Genomic DNA, 18,580 nt, shown 5'->3' on the forward strand with positions numbered 1-18,580 from the left:
TCCCACCCACCCTTTTCCCAAGGCTCTTCCACCACCTCTCCCTCAGGTCCAGGTGCTCAACACCCTATGGGTGGTTCTTCCTCCAGGAAAGAGGGAGGAGGAACCAGGACCTGAGTTGCACAGTGGTTGTCTAGATGGGCTTAGGAGCCTTTTTGAGGGACCTCCTTGCCCCTATCCCGGGGCTCTGATTCCTTTCCAAGCCCCTGGAACTGCCCATCCTTCCCCTGCCAGCCCATCGGGAGATCAGAGCATGGAGGAGCACTTGGCTGTCATGCATGAGAGGCTGAGACAAGAGGTGAGTCAATTCACAGGGACCTTCCCCTCAAGGGGGAAAGCAGATGAGCATGGCACCAGGAGGCAGGCATGCAAGTGTGCCATGAGACATTTCCCTGAGAAAAAAGATGCCCCTCTGTTTGGATTAATAAAGGTTAAACAGGAGGAAATGACTTTGTACTTGGGGCGGGGAGTAAAGAGACCCTTAAGGCAGAAATACACCAAGCTGGTGGCATGGGCTGTCAGTTACTCAGGAGGCCCAGGGAATAGGATTGCAGGTTGAAGGCCAGATTGGGATTCACAGTCTCAAAAGTATACAAAGGCACAGACTTTAGAGAGCACCTTCACATTTAAGATTGCCGTAGCATTTGGGGCCAGTTTCACCTCTGATACCAATATGCTATATGCATAAAGTAACCCTACAGTAGGCTCCTCTGGCCCGCTGAGTTGATGCCTCTTCTTCCACCCAGCTTCCCAACCTCTTCTTCCACTCGCACGACTACACTCTATATTCCTTGGATGTGGAATTCATCAATGAGATCCTGAACATGCGTACCAAGTGAGAGCTGGGGCAAGGGTGGGGCTTTGGAGGAAGAGGACCCAGTGCTGAGCGCTTGGGCCTCATCCCAGAGGTTCTGTGCTGCACCTCTCGCTTCCATCCCTTGTTTTTCTGATTCTCCCATTCTGGAATTCCTGCCCCTGTCATTCTTCACAGGGGCCGCACTTGGTACATTCTGTCACTGACCCTTTGCCGATTCCTGGCATGGAACTATTTTGCACAGTTTCGGCTGGAGATTCTACAGCTGACCCGCCACCCTGAGAACTGGACCCTGCAAGCCCGGTGGCGCCTAGTAGGACTGCCTATCCACATGCTCTTGCTGCGTTTCTACAAGCGTGATAAAGAGGAGCTTTTCAGGTAAGTGAGGAGGGGCCCAGACGACCCCTTCCCTGCCCCCACTGCCTTAGGAGTTTGGTCATCTATTCTCCCTGCAGTCCTTGATTTACCCAGACTTGGCTGTGGACTTCCTGAGGGTAGAGATCTTATTTTAGCCTACCTTTTATTTTGTTTGACATAGTGTCTCACTATGTAGCCCTGGCTGTCTTGGAATTCATTATGTAGACCAGCCCTGGCCTCAAATTCAGAGAGATGCCTTGCCTCAGCCTCAGCCTCCTGAGTGCTGGGATTAAAGGCATGTGCCAACATGCCCAGCATAATCCACTTTAAATATAATAAAAATAATAAGATTTATTAAGAACCCCCTGAACTTTAGATTCTTCATGTATTCTACTTGGCCTGGCAAGTGTTAAGAACTTAGTTACTAAACAAGTAAAATAACTTCTGTGTCCTGGAGGATCAGGATTAAAAGGCCAACCAGAGCTGTAAGAAAACAAAAACCAAATGAACAAAAACACTGCCTCCCAAATTTAGTTCTATAACCCCAGGTAAAATTCCTGGTTAAGTTTCTGGCTGGTAGAATCCCAAGAAGTTATTAGGCTCAGCCTCTAACACTCTACATAAGCATTTACATTAACGATCTTGGGGTTGGTGAGATGGCTCAGTAGGTAAAGATGACGACCCGAGTTCAGAACTTCCAGACCCACATGGTGGGAGGAAAGCAGCAACTCCTGCAAGTTGTCCTCTGCAATGGCAGCCCCCACCCCATACACACAAAATTAAAAAGATAATTAGTAGTTTCGCAACTCTGCTGAAGGAATAGCCCAAGGTCCTTTCTACCAATGCCATTTAATTTTTTAAATCTATTTTTGAGTATTTTGCCTATGTAAGCATACCTATGCACGCACGCAATGCCTGTGGAGGCCAGAAGAGGGCGTCTGATTCCCTGGAACTAAAATTAGACAGTGGTTAGCTGCCATGTGGGTGTTGAGAAGTGAATCAGGGCCCTCTGCAAGAGCAGCCAGTGCTCTTAACCACAGAACCATCTCGCCAACGAGAGCACTGGGAGTTCTAAGAAGTTGCCATGTAACTGGGCACGGGAGTGTAACTCTGATCCCAGTACTCAGGCTGAGAGTTGGAAGTCAGCCTAGGCTACATACTGAGATCCTGTCTCAGAAAGTTCCCCAGCCAAGCATGGTTGGCACATGCTTTTAATCCCATCACTTGAGAGGCAGAGGCAAGGCCAATCCCTGGGAGTTTGAGGCCAGCCTGATCTACACAGTAAGTCCCAGGCCAGCCTGGGATACAGAGTGAGACCTTGTCTCAAACAAAAAAGGTTCCCCAGATGAGCTTGCATAGCAAAGTTTAGAAACTTCTAATTAAAAAAAACGTGTATGAGTATTTTGCCTGCATGTATGTAAATGCATCCATGTTGTGTTGTGCAATGCCTGCAGAGGTCAGAAAAGGGTGTCAGATGCCCTGGAACTGGATTCAAGGATGATTGCATGATTGTTAGCTGCCATATGGGTGCTAGGAACCAAACCTGGGTCCTCTAGAAGAGCAGCCAGTGCTCATAACTGCTGAGCCATCTCTCGGGCCCTTTTTTAACTGCCAAGTCATGGCCTTCAGGAAGCCTCTTTTTCCCCAGGACCTATGATGCCTATTCCACCTTCTACTTGAATTCCAGTGGCCTCATCTGTCGCCATCACCTAGACAAGGTGAGTGTTGGACTGGGTGGGTGAGGTGGAAGAGCACGTCTGTTCTCACCTTAGCTTCTCCCTGCAGCTGATGCCTTCACACTCACCCACAACACCTGTGAAGAAGCTGCTGGTGGGAGCCCTGGTGGCCCTGGGACTGTCAGAACCCGAGCCCAACTTCCACGTGTGCTCCAAGGCCTGATCCAGGAACTCGGTGGAGGCAGCACTGACTGCTACGTACAGGAGGGGAGGTGGCCAGGAGTGTCCAGAGCCAGCCACCTCCCTCCACTTTCCCTCCTTCCCGTCTCATGCTGTGTAAAGCTGCTGTGTAATTTAACTTGTAAATAATAAAGTTTACTGTGGATATGAGGTGGAGTTTCATGTCCTTTTTCTGGATCCCAAAGCTCCCACACACTTCATTCCAAAAATAATTTTATTCGATCAATATTAAATAAATCGTGGAAGGAAAGGCAGCTCCGTGGTCAGGTCCCTCTGAGCATCTCTAGCCCAGCTCTTCCCGAGTCTTGCCTATTTTTTTGGGCATTTTCTTGGCATGGGGGTCTTCTAGTTCCTTGGCCTTATAGTAATGGGGAGCCACTTCCAAAAGCCAGCTGCTCTCAATCTCCAGTACCTAGAGGAGAGTGCAACTCTCAGTATGGCTCCTTTATTTCTAAACCACAATCACGAGTGTGTGGTCAAGAAAGGGTTCTCCTGGGGCTGAAGAGATGGCTTGACTCAGTGGTGAAGAGCACTGGCTCTTCCAGAGGACACAGGTTCAGTTTCCAGCCACCTACGGTTCCAGGGGATCTGGTCCCCCTTCTGACCTCCCTGGGCACTGCACATGTAGGTATACTAATGCATATACACCTAAAACACTCATACACAAAAATGAAAAAGGCTCCCTTCCTTGCTGTGACTGAGGGCGAAGGACATACCCCAGCTCTGCTGCGTACTAAAGGGCTCCCAAAACCTGGTACACGACTCTGAGGGAACCCTGGAGTGACACTGCTCAGGACAGATGTCATCTGCTTTACAGGCTATTATGACCCCAGCACTTGGTACACATTTATTTATACCAGGTACTGAACCTGGACATCATGCTTACTGAGCAAGACTACCTCTGACCTATCGTCACAACCCTCGCCCACTTTCTCATACTTTTGAGACAAGAGTGTCACTAGGTTGCCTAGGTAGGCCTTGCAATCCTGCCTCAGCTCCCAAGTTCCCGGATTGCAGGCCTGTGCTAGCAGGCCCACCTTCAGATACTTGTTGATTGAATTAGTTCTCAGATCTTGAAAGACACTGAGACAATTGCTAGAAAGGATTTATAAATTATTTTTGTTTGAGACAGTGTCTCCCTATAGCCATAGCTGGCCTGGAATGCAGGTACGAATGTAAAACAGGCTGGCCTCAATCTCTGAGATCTGCCTGCCTCTGTCTCTAGAGTGTTGGGATCAAAGGCCTGCATCACCACACCTGGCTTGAATCATTTTTTATTTTTATTTTTTGTCTTTAATTTTTATTTTTATATTTTATTTTTATTTTATGTGTATGAAAGTATTGCCTGCATGTATGTGTGTGTACCCGTGTTGTGCAATGCCTCGGAGGTCAGAAGAGGGCATTGGATTCCCCTGGAATTGGAGTTAAGGACAGTTTGTTGCCACCAATTGGGTGCTGGGAATCGAACCCAGGTCCTCTGCAAGAGTGGTCAGTGCTCTTAGCTGCTGAGCCGTCTCTCCAGCCCCTGCATTATTTATTTTAAATGGACTAAGAAGTGTACTGCTGAGCTCTGTCTGGTCCTGCTTTAAACCAATGGGACTTCTCATTTGTATGTCAGTCCCAGGAACACAACTGGGCCTAGTGGGACACATACTGTCTCCACCTACCTGGGCCTGCAATGGCCCCTCACCTGTCTCATGAACTCCTTTGTGGTCAGGACGAGCTCATGGTAGAGCAACCAGCGTGGCTGCTGCTCAAAGAGGGAGGAGTTGGGATGAACGAACACTGTCTGCTGCTGCTTCACTGTGCGGTAGCCACTCCGCGTCAGCCGCGCCGTGTGGTAAAAGTAACCCGCTGTGATGGCCTAAGAACAGGCAGGGAAGACAACCTGGGTAAGGGGATGTGGGGGACCTAATTCACCACCGGTTCAAGTTTCTGGAGACCTAGGAAGTAAGGCGTGTGCAGAACACCGACCACAAATGTCTTCTGGGGAAGGGTGGGCTCCAGCAGGGGAGGGCCCTGGCTGGGGACAGCTGCGCCCGCAGGGCAGAGGCTACTACTATGGGGAGGACAGCAGCAGCCTGAAGCCTGAAGAAACAGTGGCCCTGGGCCAGCGAGGCATAGTTGGGGGAAGAAATGTTAGACTCCTGAAACTGTCCTGACTTAGAATATCTCTCTCTCTCTCTCTCTCTCTCTCTCACACACACACACACACACACACAGAGCGAGGCATAGTGGGGGGAAGAAATGTTAGACTCCTGAAACTGTCCTGACTTAGAATATCTATCTCTCTCTCTCTCTCTCTCTCTCTCTCTCTCTCTCTCTCTCACACACACACACACACACACACACACACACACACACACGTTAAAAATAAAAGGGAGGGGGCCTGGAGAGATGGCTCAGCAGTTAAGAGCACTGGCTGCTCTTGCGGAGGACATGGGTTTGATTCCCAGCAACCACATGGCAACTAACAACTGTCTAACTCCAGTTCCAGGGGACTCAACACCCTCTTCTGACCTCCACGGGCACACTTACATACATGCAGGTAATACACTCATACGCATAAAAAAATAAAAAAAGTGACCTTGCGCACTCGGATGTAGTCTCCTTGGCAGGAGCTCAAACCAACTTCCACACGCTCCAGGAGCCCCTCCAGTTGTTCCCGCACATCCCGGGCTCGGCGCATCGATCGGAACTGGACAAAGTTCTCATAGCACCACTGGGAAGAGTAGCCACTCTCAGCCCACTGTGAAGAGGGTTCAGAGGGAGTGGGGCCTTAAGTATGCAACAGGACTACTAAGCCCCCACGTTGCCTGCATTTCCACTTGCCCGAGCCCAGTGACCTGTGTATACACGTTTAGCAGAACCAGGTGGTCCCCTCCAGGGAGAAAGAAGTTGACACGGGCATTGTCAGCATGGACGACTTTGTCCTTGGGCCGGTAGAAGATGGAGTTGTTGACAGAGAGCATGGCAGCCACTGTCAGGATCTCCTCTGAACAGCTGTATCTGGGCAGGGCAAGAAAAGGAGGAGATCAAAGCAAGACACTAAATAAACAAGAACAGACACAGGGAGGGGAGGGGAGGGACGGGGAGGGGAGGGAAGGCTGCTCCTGTGTGGGGACAGTGGCTGCCAATCAGACAGCAGATGGATTCCGGTGGTGGAGAGCTGCCTGGGGGCAGAGAAGTAGGAGCCAGAGCAGAAACAGTTACACAGAGTGATATTCATGGAGGCAGGGGCAGGAGGTGCTGGAAGCTTCTGACGTGCTACATGGGAAGAGGACTGCCCTATCCCTTGGGGACATGGCTTTTGAAGGTGATCCCACACAGTACCATCCAAATGGCCTAGTGTGAATCCTTAGGGGGGAGCAAGTTCCCAAAGCAGGCCTCTCGGCACCCATCACAAATGCAAAAGCTCACTTCCACTGGTGGTGCCAGATTTTACCTGTGTTGGTCACCTCTACCCAATAACCATCATGCTCAAGGACACGAGATTGGTTTCCAGATCCTCATGGGTCTTATATACATATAAGAGCTCTTATATGTGTGTGTGTGTATATATGTGTGTGTGTATGTGTGTGTGTGTATATATATATACACACATAAGTATGTATATAAATGTATAACATATATGTATCTCTATACATAAAATCTTTATATATCTATATATCTGTCTGTCTGTCTATGTATATATGATGGTGAGAAAAGAGAAACAGCTCTCAAGACAGAGGTGGCAGAGCAAGTTTGTGCCAGGGGCTGGAAGGAGGGAGGGCTTACTTCTCAGAGGCCAAGATCATTTTAGACAACATGGGGTCCACGGGCAGCTCTGCCATCTTTCGACCAGACTAAAGAGGAAAGAGATCTCCCTCAGGTTCCTATTCCAAGAGCCCCTGGCACCACCATCAAAGGGGTCCCTGGGGCCACCAGACCCCTCCTTCATCCTGCCCCATGCATGCCGCCCTGCTACCTCACCGTGGTGAGTTCTCCAAGATGGTTAAGGGCTCCAAGTGCATAGAGCTGTTCCAAAGCCAGCAGCAGGGTCTCATATGGTGGAGGGTCCAGAAAGTCAAAGTGCATAAGGTCATGGATCCCTGGAGAAAAGAGTAAGGGATGGAGGCATTCCATCAGGCCCTGGGCAGTCCCACCACCTAAGGGGCAGCAGAGACCCCAGGCCCCATCAGGCCCTAGGCAGCCCCATCACCTAAGGAGCAGCAGAGACTCCAGCCCCATCACCTAAGGAGCAGCAGAGACCCCAGGCCCCATCAGGCCCTAGGCAGTCCCATCACCTAAGGAGCAGCAGAGACTCCAGCCCCACCACCTAAGGAGCAGCAGAGACCCCAGGCCCCATCAGGCCCTAGGCAGCCCCTCACCTAAGGGGCAGCAGAGACCCCAGGCCCCATCAGGCCCTAGGCAGCCCCATCACCTAAGCTCTTGAGTAGTAGCACCACATTGCCCAGGCTAGTCCTCTGGATCTCGGGAACCGTAGTCTCCTCCAGTTCATGCTGGTAGGCCCAGGCGGTGTACAGGCGGAAGCATTTCCCTGCAGCCACGCGACCCGCACGGCCAGCCCGCTGGTTGGCTGAGGCCTGGAAAGGAGAAGAGCTGACATGGTCAGGGCAGTGTTTACTAAAAGGTCTGGAGGATGCAGATGGCTGACAACCCCTCATCCTCTAATGCTGCCTCTGAGTCAAGCCCCTGGGGACAATCTACCCCCCACCTCACGGAGCTCCAGGCTGACCTTGCTGCAGGGTGTGACTGTGAGCGACTCCATGCCTGTGCGGGGGTTGTAGCTCTTCTGCTTACAGAACCCTGGATCCAGCACGTAAATGATGCCTTCGATGGTGAGCGAGGTTTCTGCAATGTTTGTTGCCACAACCACCTAAGTGAGAGCACAGAGGTCACCCAGTGACCCAGCCCACCATGACAGCCAGAGAAAGTGATGGTGCAGAGGGGCAGGGGCTGAGGAAACTGTCCAAGGTCAGGAGAGGGGAGAGAGATGGGGTGTGGGGGTCAGCAGGGGCATAATGAAGAAATGAGACCAAGAGGGTTTGGGGTCTTCTTCAGAGATGGAAGATGAGGGTGTGCAAGGTGCCTGCCCACTATTCCCCATCCATATCCATGTCCACAGCCACATTCATATAGCACTCCTGGTCACAGAATTCGTACCCTCACCCTTCCACTCCAAACCTGTCACATGGCACTCAGAATGGTGCTCTGAAATATAAACCTGTCACATCAAATCTAGATTTTCCCACCCAAGCCCCTTAGAACTTGGACCACTTGGCCTGTGGCTGTCCCCGACCTCACGTCAGTTCTCTGTGGCTGCTGCCTGCCCACCCAGGGGCACTCCTCCACTGGATGCTCTGCACCACTCTCTGCGGGGAGCACTGCTCCCAGGTAGCAGCCTGGCCCCCTTGACCCTCTCTCCTCCCCTCTCCCCTGGCCTGACTGGAGCAGCCTGGCCCCCTTGACCCTCTCTCCTCCCCTCTCCCCTGGCCTTACTGGAGCAGCCTGGCTCCCTTGACCCTCTCTCCTCCCCTCTCCCCTGGCCTGACTGGAGCAGCCTGGCCCCCTTGACCCTCTCTCCTCCCCTCTCCCCTGGCCTGACTGGAGCAGCCTGGCCCCCTTGACCCTCTCTCCTCCCCTCTCCCCTGGCCTGACTGGAGCAGCCTGGCCCCCTTGACCCTCTCTCCTCCCCTCTCCCCTGGCCTGACTGGAGCAGCCTGGCCCCCTTGACCCTCTCTCCTCCCCTCTCCCCTGGCCTGACTGGAGCAGCCTGGCCCCCTTGACCCTCTCTCCTCCCCTCTCCCCTGGCCTGACTGGAGCAGCCTGGCCCCCTTGACCCTCTCTCCTCCCCTCCCCCCTGGCCTGACTGGAGCAGCCTCCCTTGCACCACCAGGAAGACACCTTTCTGCTCCTCCTCAGCCAGTTTCCTGTGCTGTCTTGAATCTCTTCACAGCACTTGCTACAAACTGGTCCCAGTGTACGTGTCACTGTCTCCTCCTATCAGACTATAAAGCCTGCTTTGCCCATCAGTGTATCACTAGAACAGTAACCAGCCCACTTAGCATGTACTGGGTTATGAGCAGAACATGGGCCTCACATATGCCAAGGAGGTGCTGCACCACTGAGCCACATCCCCCTCAGTATTTGTTCAATGAAGGTTACACTTCTGCTCAGGAACCTCTGGTTGCCACCTGCCTCTCCAAACTCTGAATGTTTCAAAAGCCTCCATCTCAGCCTTCAGCTGATTCAGCCTTGGCTGACACAGCAGCTTGAACCTCCCATTCACCTCCTTCCTTCCTGACTCTTCTCAGACCTCAGCCTCACCTCAGCCTCCCTCTTGGATTTCCCCAGCCATTTTTCTCAAAGGTCCACTTCAAATCCTACCTCTTGGCACACAGAGGCTTCCTCCCACCCCTGAATCTAAGGCTCCTATCTCTTGGGTGTGGCTGACACTGTATCATCCTCTCCAGCCTGAGGGGAGAAGGGTAACAGGTGATGAGGGCGTGGTGGCTCCTCAGCTGTGAGCCGCCAGATGTGAATGATGAGAACTGAACTCAAGTTCTCTGGAAGAGCAGCAAGTGCCCAGAGCCATCTCTCCAGCCCGCCCTACCCCCAATCGTGTTTTTTTGTAGGAGGAGTAGAGGTTTTGTAGGAGTAGAGGTTTTTCCCACTGACCTTTCGGGCCCCTGGGGGTGTGGGCTGGAAGATGCGAGCCTGCATGTCGGAGGGCAGGTTGGCATAAATGGGCAACACCAGGAGCTCCCGGATTTTGGAGCCCAGTCGGCGACAGCGATCCTGGAGCATCTCGCAGGCGGCCTCGATCTCCTCCTGGATGTGGAGGAGGGTGGCAGGGATTCCAGAGTCACCAAGGCCCACACATCAGCCCCATCCTCCCCTGGGACACTCCATCCCCCTTTCCACCTGTACACACCTGCCCAGTCAGGAACACCAGAATATCTCCGGGTGGCTGGGTCACATGGATCTGCAGCACAGACACAACACAAGCTTCCAGGTAGTCAGCCTCTGGGGCCTGGGGAAGAAGAAGACATGGAGTCACAGGAGGGCTACCTATCTAGGCTCTTCTCCCACTCAGCATATCCTTTACCCTACTCCCACTTTAGACATTCCATCAGACCCTTCCCTCCTTGGAACAGCCTCCTCCACAGGCCCCAACTCCTCTGCTTCACACTAAGCCCATCCTCCCAAGGGGCACCTTGGTATAGAAGATGTCAACTGGAAACCTGCGTCCAGGGATTCGGAAGACAGGGGCGTCGTCAAAGAAGGTGGAAAACCTGGCAGTGTCCAGCGTGGCTGAAGCTACCAGGACCTTGAGCTCGGGTCGGAATCGAGCAACATCCTTGATCAGCCCAAAGAGAATGTCCGTGTGCAGTGTCCGCTCATGAGCTTCATCCACCATCACCACACTGAGGAAGGAGAGGGGTGAGTGGTAAGGAGGGCTGGGTGATGGAGGATTCAACCAGGCATGTGGCTGACAGGGAGGGATGGAGGGACACAAGAATGAATGTGGGGAGAGGCATCGAAGGAGAAGCAAGCATCCCACGTATGTAATCTGGAGAGAAGGTGAGCAAGGGCCAAGGGCCTGTGACCTGCAGCCCACCCTGGCCTTAGCAGAAAAAAGCAGTCAAGATGGGCTGGGAGATGGCTCAGCAGGTACAGGGTCCTGCTGCCAAGCCCAATGGACCTCAATTTGATCCCTGGAACCCACATGCTGGAATGAGAGAACTGACTCACAAGCTGTCTTCAGATCGCTCACACATGTACTATGGCACATTCATGTCCACACACATACAAGTGTACACACACACACACTTTTAAATGTTAAAAAAAAAAAAAAAAGGCCGGGCACGGTGCACCCCTTTAATCCCAGCACTTGGGAGGCAGAGGTGTATCTCTGTGAATGCAAGGCCAGCCTGGTCTACATAGTGAGTTCCAAGTCACTATGATCAACCCAATCATAGTTGGGGCTACAGGGAGACCCTATCTCAAAAAGACAAAAAAAAAAAGCAATTAAGATGAAGCGTCTGGAAGCCAGGCCTACAGCAAGTCAGATACCTCGAGAGTCTGCTAAGGCAGCTACAGCTACTCTGGTTTACTTTTTTTCTTTTTGTCGTTTTGAAACAGGGTCTCCTTGTACTCACAGTTGGCCTGGAACTTGCTATGTAGTCCGGGCTGGCCAGGATTTCACAGAGATCCATCTGCATCTGCCTCCCTGGGATTAAAGGCGTGCACTCCAATGCCTGTCCTCAGTAGCTACTCTTATTGGAAGAGTGAAATTAAGAACATGCCTTAGAGGGCTGGAGAGATGGCTCAGTGGTTAACAGCACTGACTGCTCTTACAGAGGACCCAGATTCGATTCCCAGAACCCACATGGCAGCTATGAACCGTACTTAACTCCTGTTCCAGGGGAATCCGAAGCCCTCTTCTGACCTCCATGGCATTGCACGACACGGGAGCATTCACCTACATGCAGGCAGTACACTCATACACATTAAAAAAAAAAAAAACAAACAAAAACATGCCTTAGACGATGCTTTGCCTAGTGGCTCCTGCACCACAGCGCTGAGACCCACAAGTTTAAGACCAGCCTGAGCTACAGAGTGAGACCCTATCTCCAAACACCAAAAAGTGCTGGTGGGTTAAGTGAGGAGACAATGGCCAACTGGCCCCTGGGGAAGAAAGGTTAAAGACAGGAAGCCCTGAGGGAAGCGAGGGCCAGAGAACAGGAAGAGAAGCTGGTGGCATTCCCTTGAGAGGCAGGGGCCTGTGTGTACCTGTAACTTGCAAGGTCAGGCTCAGAGAGGAACTCCCGGAGAAGCATCCCGTCAGTCATGTAGCGAAGGACCGTTCGCTCTGATGTGCAGTCCTCAAAGCGGATGCTATAGCCAACCTGATCACAGAGGCCATTAGGAGCTAAGAATAGGTTGGTGTTCCCTGAGGCAAGCTCAGGGACAGGGATTTGGGACCGATGCCCAGACTGAGGTATGGGACCCTGAAGACAGTGTGAACTGAGACCCAGACTCAAGCGGTAGGGGTGAGGAGTCCCCACTCCTAAGTCTCCATAAAACTCACCTCATTCCCAAGCTTCACTCCCATTTCCCGGGCCACTCGGGCAGCCACACTCATGGCCGCCACTCTCCGGGGCTGGGTGCAGGCAATCTTCATACCCTTCTTTGTATAACCCTGAAGAGAGAGAACAAAGAGAACGAAGCTGAACACACTACCTCAAGCCAGGCAAGTGGGGAAACATGAGGACAGAAGCAGACAGCCAGGGAAGGAGAGCGGATGACAACCGAGGGTCCCCAGGGGGAGGCTGAGCCAGCCCTGCAAGCCTCCTGCCTAGCTCAGAGCTCTGCTGGACAGAACAGAGACTGAAGCAGTGAGCAAGAGTCAAAAAGCAGAACAAGTCTCTTCACTCCTAGTTCTCTGGCCCCTGCAGAGGAACAGTAGGACAGAGGCCATGCAGGGCTGGAGCGCAGGAGGTCGGTGTTTGTGCTCTCCACACTCCCACTGCTGACCTGTATGCTGCAGGTCACACTAGGTGTGACAGCTCAGCAGGGAGGACAGAACAGCACAAAGAGCATGGCTTCATCCTCAAGAGCCTCATGATTTAGTGAAAAAGACAGGAAAGGACTCTCCCAGCTATCACACAAAGGGGCTCTGACAAGACTCTGACTCCATACTTGGGGTCAGCAAGAGCTGGTTTTGATGACTTACTTCCTCAAAGAGGTACTGAGGAATCTGTGTGGTCTTCCCGGAGCCCGTCTCACCCTCGATGATGAGGACCTGATGATTGGCAATGGCAGCCAGGAGCTCCTCCCTGAAGGGAAACACCGGCAAACTGCGGCGAACAGCCTGGATGGACTCTTTCTGCTGGTCCTGGGCTGATAAAGAGGGGATCGACGATGGTTCCTGAAGGAGACAGAGACTGTGAGTCCCCCGCCACCTTCAGAGCCTCTCACCACATCCCAGACTCTCTCTTACCTCGTCACCCTGGAGCTGAGTTGCACGGACAAACTCGATGGTCTCATCCTCCTCCAGCACCAGCTGGTACTTCGGTTCTTGGGCAGCGGCGTCTCGGGCCCCAAACTTCAGGGATGCAGCCCCTAGTCGGGCCTCTTCCCAGCGCCGCTGCTCCTCCCCTGGGGCGCCTGATTCCTCATCCACAATGTCCGCGGCTCGAGCTGGCTACAGAGACAACTGAAGGCTTAAGAAAGGTGACCCCCTGGCGGCCCATTTCCGTCGTGGCCCATCATTACCTTCCCGTGCTGTGAAAAGGCAGAGAAGGAAGGGCTGAGTCACTGCACTGCCACACCCCTGAGACAGGCTTTTCCTCACCTGTCCCCGGGTCTCCTTGGGCATGTGGTAGCGGTTGGTGGCCTCCAGCTTTTCCTGCTCCCCGGCTGCCCGGTACTCCCGGGCCAGGTCCCGAACACGCCGCTTGTACTTGAGCTCCCTGCGCTCATGGCGGCTCAGCTCGACGTCCCCAAAGAGGAACTCCTCATCAGCCAGCTCGGCCTCCAGGTCCTCCAGCTTCTCCCGCTCCCGTTTTGCCAGGTACTCTCGGCGGGATTTCTTGCGCAGCTCAGGGACCTGGGCCAGGAAGAGAAGTCCTCATCTCATCTCACCAGAGCGGCAACACTGTTCTCTACCCATCACTGAGTGTGAAAACTCCGCAGTGCCAGGCACAAGGCCCCGAAGCCCGGCCATCCCCCACCTGCTGCAACTTGACCAGCAACAGGCCGAGAGCTGGGCCACCATGACAGACAAACTGATCCACTCTGCCTCCCAACAACCTCCTTTGCTGGCACAGAACATCAGGGGAATTATCCGAATACCTTCCTCTATTTTATTCAAATTAGGCAAAGGGGACAAAGAAAAGGGCAGATCCAGCATTTAGCAGCGAGGTCTCACAGAAAAGGACTGAGACTGACAAGTGTAGGAGCTAAGCTCAGCGGTCGGCTTCCCTCGGATGGACGGATGGATTAATGGCTTTATGCCTCAAGTCTCAGGGACCGGGAAGGCCACGTTTCACTCACTGGGGGTCTCCTTCCTCTACAACCCAAGTCCACCCTCTGCTGCTCCTGTCAGTCAGGCCCCTCCTCCGGAGGCCGCTACCACCCACCTCACTGAGCTCCCTCTCGTCTTTCTCCACTTTTGATCTTGCTTCCTGAACCCAGGGACTCACCATGGCCTTCCGGTCTTCCTCAGCCATCTTGAGGCGCTTTTGAGCCTCTTCATAAGCCTAGGAAAAGAAACCACGTGGAGGGGCGTGAGGCCAAAGACTGCCGGCAGCCATTTTCCCTCACAATCACAAAGATCCTTTGCCGGCTCTCCACAAGGCAGAGAGGGGCCTTGGCCAGAAAACCCACAGGGGCCCTCTGGCCTCAGACAGGAACCACAGTGCTGGCCCCAATCTTCCCAGACACCCCAATGTTTTCCAACCCACCTTCTTATCTGACCGCTCCAGCACATTTCGGGTCCGATCCTTGTCCCGTTGCCGAACTCGCTCCGCGAAAGCATCCCGTTCCTCCAAGTCCTGAAGGCGCTCCCGCTCCGTCCGTTCCCACTCATCTTCTGAGGCCGGCTTTTCCTCCGTGGGCAACTTATGACCCCTGAAGCCAGTCCAGGGCATCAAACAGGTGCACCCCGAAACCTTACCGTCCCACCGCTCCCTGCTCCAACCCCCTCCTCTCGCATCCGACGTACCCTGGCTTCCTCTTCCCAGTCTCAGAAACCTCTTCCTCCTCTTCGTCTTCCTCCTCCTGGTGTTTCTTCCTGAGGTGTCTCCGTTTTTTCCGCTTCTTCTGGAGACCGCCCCCAGCCCTGCCCAGGGCCTCCTCACTGCTCGCCTCGCTGTCTTCCAGCAACTTGTAGGTGCGGTTCTTCTCCAGCAGGGCTCTGGCCTCTCGCTCTGCTGCCCGAGCTGGCTTTTCCACCACCGTCTTCCGCGGTACCTGTCGGTGGAGGAGCCAACAAGGCGCATGAGCAGCTCCTGGTGGCAGCCCCACATCAGCCACAGAGGGATTGCTGGACCTTAAGCGAGCCCACATCTTTCTTTTCCACATGGCTTTGCTCCCTGTTCTCGGCCTCCGCAGGACCCCTCAGCTTCCCAGCTTCCTTTACGCAATCTATTTAGCATATGTCTATTGAAACCTGCCTTTGCCAGGTACTATGGATACAGACATAAACAAGACATAAATGTGTGCCAGCAAAGGGCTTGCCCCTGACTCTGACTGACAACCTGAGTTTGATCCCCAGGACCCACATGGTGGAGGGAGAGAACCAACTCCCACAAGTTGTCCTGACATCCACACACAACAGATAAAATGTAATAAAAACTTTAAAAAACAGCTCTGCCTGCAAATCATTTACATTCTTCAATTCACTTATTAAAATGTTTTATCTGTTATTTTTATTTTTTATGCATATGAGTGTATTGCCTGCATGTATGTTAAGTACACCTGTGCTGTGCAATGTCTGTGGAAGTCAGAAGAGGGTGTCAGATCCTCTAGAACTGGTTGTTAGCTACCATGTGGGTGCTGGGAATTGAACCTGGGTCCTGTGGAAGAGCAGCCAGTGCTCTTAAGCTGGGTCATCGCTTCAGCCCCCGCCCCCATTTCTTTCTTTAGACTTATTCTGTCATTTATTTATGTGTATGTGTGTGGCATGCGTGCCTTAAAAGGTCAGAAGAGGGCATCAGATCCCCTTGGAGCTCGAGTTACAGAAGTTGTGAGCCAACAGATGTGGGTGCTGGGAAATGGAAGAGTAAAAGGGCTTTTAATGCTGAGCAGTCTCTCCAGCCCAGTTCTTTCTTTTCTTTCTTTAAAGACTAACAGATGATGATAGATAGATACATAGATGCCTATAAGTGTTTGCTTGCATGTATGTATGTGTACCATGCATGCATGATGCCCATGAAGTCAGAACAGGGCGTTGGACCCCCTGGAACTTTGTGAGCTGCCTAATGTGGGTGCTGAGAATCGAACCTGGGTCCTCTGCCAGAGCAGCAAGTGCTCTTAACCAGTGAGCCAGCCCTCCAGCCCATTTCTTAAAGCTCTTACGTCTCAGTGACTTTTTCCCAGTACCGGGGATGCAACCCAGGTCTTCCTGCATTCGAGGTAAGCACTCTACCAACAGAGCTACATCCTCAGCCCTGAGGTATGCTTCTTAACAAGGGCCCTGGATAAACTGTACGGTTAACGTTTAGTAAACACTGCTCTAGAGCACTTACACCAACCCTTGATTTCCTCAGTCTGCGCTGAGCTGGATGCTCAGCACCTCGCACAGTACCTAAGTGGCTTTAGCAAAAGGGAGACAGGAATGACAGTTCACTCTGTAATCCCTGCATGAGGACGGTCGCAAGTTCGAGGCCAGCCTGGGCTACACAGCGAGTTCCCGGCTGTACACAGCTAGACTGCGAGGCAGGCCGCCTTAGTTCGGGACGAGCACCTCTGCGTCCCCTCGCCCCTACCTTGCTCCACAGCCTCAGCGCGAAGTCCCGCGCCGGCCCGCCGAGGTCCAGCGTGTCGGTGTCGCGCAGGCGCTGCACAAATTCCTCGGCGGAGGCGCAGCGCTGTGCGGTGCCGATCAGGAACTGCGCGACGTGCCGCTCGCTCAGTCCCAGCACCGAGTGCAGCTCCTCCTGCACCCAGCGCTCCAGCGCCGCCGGCGTCGCCATGGCGATCGGCCCGGCTGCCGGTGGCGCAGCGGCCACGGGCCCGGGAAAGCGCCGGCCGAGCCGAGGCCCCGCACCGAGCTGCCTGAGGCCCGGGGAGCGCGGCGCCGTGCAACCCCCTAACGACGTCCAGGATTGCGGAACCCGGATGGAGCGGTGCTCTTCCGCCGCCGACGGTGGCCAACAGGGTTCAAATCTCGCAGGCTTTCCGGAAGTTCTCCGCAGAAGGGCTTCAGTGCCCTTCGCTGTTCAAACTCGCTGTTGTCCCTTGATGGTCAGTCCGCGGGTACTTCGCTCTCATTCAGTGAAAGCAATGATATGATATTGAGTTGTTTTTTAATGTGTTTTTTAAAATATATTTTTATTTATTTTTTATATGTTTGAATGTATTGCTTGCATGCAAGTGTACCCGTGACGTGACCCGCGGAGGTCACAAGAGGGCGCCGGATTCCCTGGAACTGGAATAATGGATGGTTAACTGCCATGTATGTAGATGCTGGGAACCGAACTCTGGTCCTTTGCCAGAGGAGTCAGTGTTCTTAACCTCTGAGCCATCTCTCCAGCCCCTGAATATTTTTGTTGTTTTTTTGAGACAAGGTCTCACCGTGAAGTCCTCACTATCCTGGAACTTGCCATGTAGACTAGGCTGGCCTCCACCTCACAGAGATCCACCTGCCTCAGCCTTCTGAGAGCTGGGATTAAAGGCATGTGCCACCATTCCAGGCAAAAACAAGGCTTTGAGTGCCTAATAGGTGCTAGATAGTTTCCTGCTAAGGATACAGCAGAGAACAGGTGGGCTTGGGGAGACAGACACATAATAATAAGATATATAAATGTGGTTGGAGAGTTCCTTTCTTAAAGGATTTTGGGGGCTAGAGAGGCAGCTCAGGGGTCAAAGGCACTTGCTGTTCTTCAGGAAACCCTGTCTCAAAAAGACCAAAAACAGAGAAAAGGATTTTGTTATGGGGGTTCGTGGAGGAGTTGGAGGGGAGAGAGAGGGAGGCATGGGAATGATGTACAGTACTAAATATGAAAATTGTTTTTTTTATTTTTTTTGGTCTTTTTGAGACAGGGTCTCCCTGTAGCCCCAGCTGGCCTGGAACTCACTATGTAGACCAGGCTGGCCTTGAACTCTTGAACTCAAGAGATCTGCCTGCCTCTGCCTCCTGAGTGCTGGGATCAATGGTGTGAGCCACCATGCCCAGCCTATTTATTATTTTTATGTGTATGAGTGTATTGCCTGCATGAATGTTAAGTGCACCCATGTCATGCAATGCCCGCGGAGGAGAGAAGAGGCTGTCAGATCCTCTAGGACTGGAGTTATGGACAGTTGTTAGCTGCCATGTGGGTGCTGGGATTTGAACCTGGGTGTTCTGCAAGAACAGCCAGTTTTTTGTTTTTTTTTTTTTTTTTTTTTTGAGACAGGGTCTCCCTGCAACCCCAGCTAGCCTGGAATTCACTATGTAGACCAGGCTGGCCTTGAACTCACAGAGATCTGCCTGCCTCTGTCCCCCAAGTGCTGGGACTACAGGTGTGCGCCACCACGCCTGGCTCAACCAGTGTTCTTAACTGCTGAGCTATCTCTCCAGCCCCTCAAATATGAAATTCTTTTTTTTTTTTTGATGTTTTTGGTCTTTTTTTTTTGAGACAGTGTCTCCCTGTAGCACCAGCTGTCCTGGAACTCGCTATCTAGACCAGGCTGGCCTTAAACTCACAGAATCCATCTGCCTCTGCCTCCCAAGTGCTGGGATCAAAGGTGTGCGACACCACACCCAGCTAAATATGAAATTCTT

At 52.8% G+C, this 18,580-nt stretch overlaps 2 protein-coding genes across 3 annotated transcripts in view; one reads left to right on the plus strand and one right to left on the minus strand.

Annotated features, from left to right (window-relative positions):
* The window catches only part of CUNH6orf136 (chromosome unknown C6orf136 homolog), a 4,707-nt gene extending 1,473 nt beyond the window's left edge, over positions 1-3,234 (plus strand). The window contains exons 2-6 of one of the 2 annotated variants that reach the window (XM_008841233.3): positions 201-295; positions 744-832; positions 989-1,189; positions 2,817-2,886; positions 2,954-3,234. In XM_008841233.3, coding sequence (XP_008839455.1) covers positions 251-295; positions 744-832; positions 989-1,189; positions 2,817-2,886; positions 2,954-3,067 — 519 coding nt within the window. In that variant the 5' untranslated portion in view covers positions 201-250 and the 3' untranslated portion in view covers positions 3,068-3,234. The remainder of the gene's footprint in view (positions 1-200; positions 296-743; positions 833-988; positions 1,190-2,816; positions 2,887-2,953) is intronic. The other variant, XM_029567409.1, reaches the window with a different exon arrangement.
* A 7-nt stretch (positions 3,235-3,241) lies between these two features.
* Positions 3,242-16,981, minus strand: Dhx16 (DEAH-box helicase 16). The gene is made up of 20 exons (XM_008841235.2): positions 16,584-16,981; positions 14,819-15,066; positions 14,559-14,724; positions 14,298-14,354; positions 13,448-13,702; positions 13,094-13,297; positions 12,827-13,021; positions 12,182-12,292; positions 11,884-11,999; positions 10,304-10,514; positions 10,022-10,120; positions 9,766-9,918; positions 7,823-7,963; positions 7,508-7,670; positions 7,057-7,175; positions 6,862-6,929; positions 5,931-6,093; positions 5,672-5,833; positions 4,775-4,948; positions 3,242-3,496 (listed from the first exon to the last, which is right to left on the minus strand). Exons 1-20 carry the CDS (start codon positions 16,788-16,790, stop codon positions 3,368-3,370), a joined length of 3,141 nt encoding a protein of 1,046 aa, XP_008839457.1. The 5' UTR covers positions 16,791-16,981; the 3' UTR covers positions 3,242-3,367.
* Positions 16,982-18,580: the final 1,599 nt, after the last annotated feature.

This window comes from Nannospalax galili, unplaced genomic scaffold, assembly GCF_000622305.1.
Source record: "Nannospalax galili isolate Female #2095 unplaced genomic scaffold, S.galili_v1.0 scaffold721, whole genome shotgun sequence".
Lineage (NCBI taxonomy): Eukaryota > Metazoa > Chordata > Mammalia > Rodentia > Spalacidae > Nannospalax > Nannospalax galili.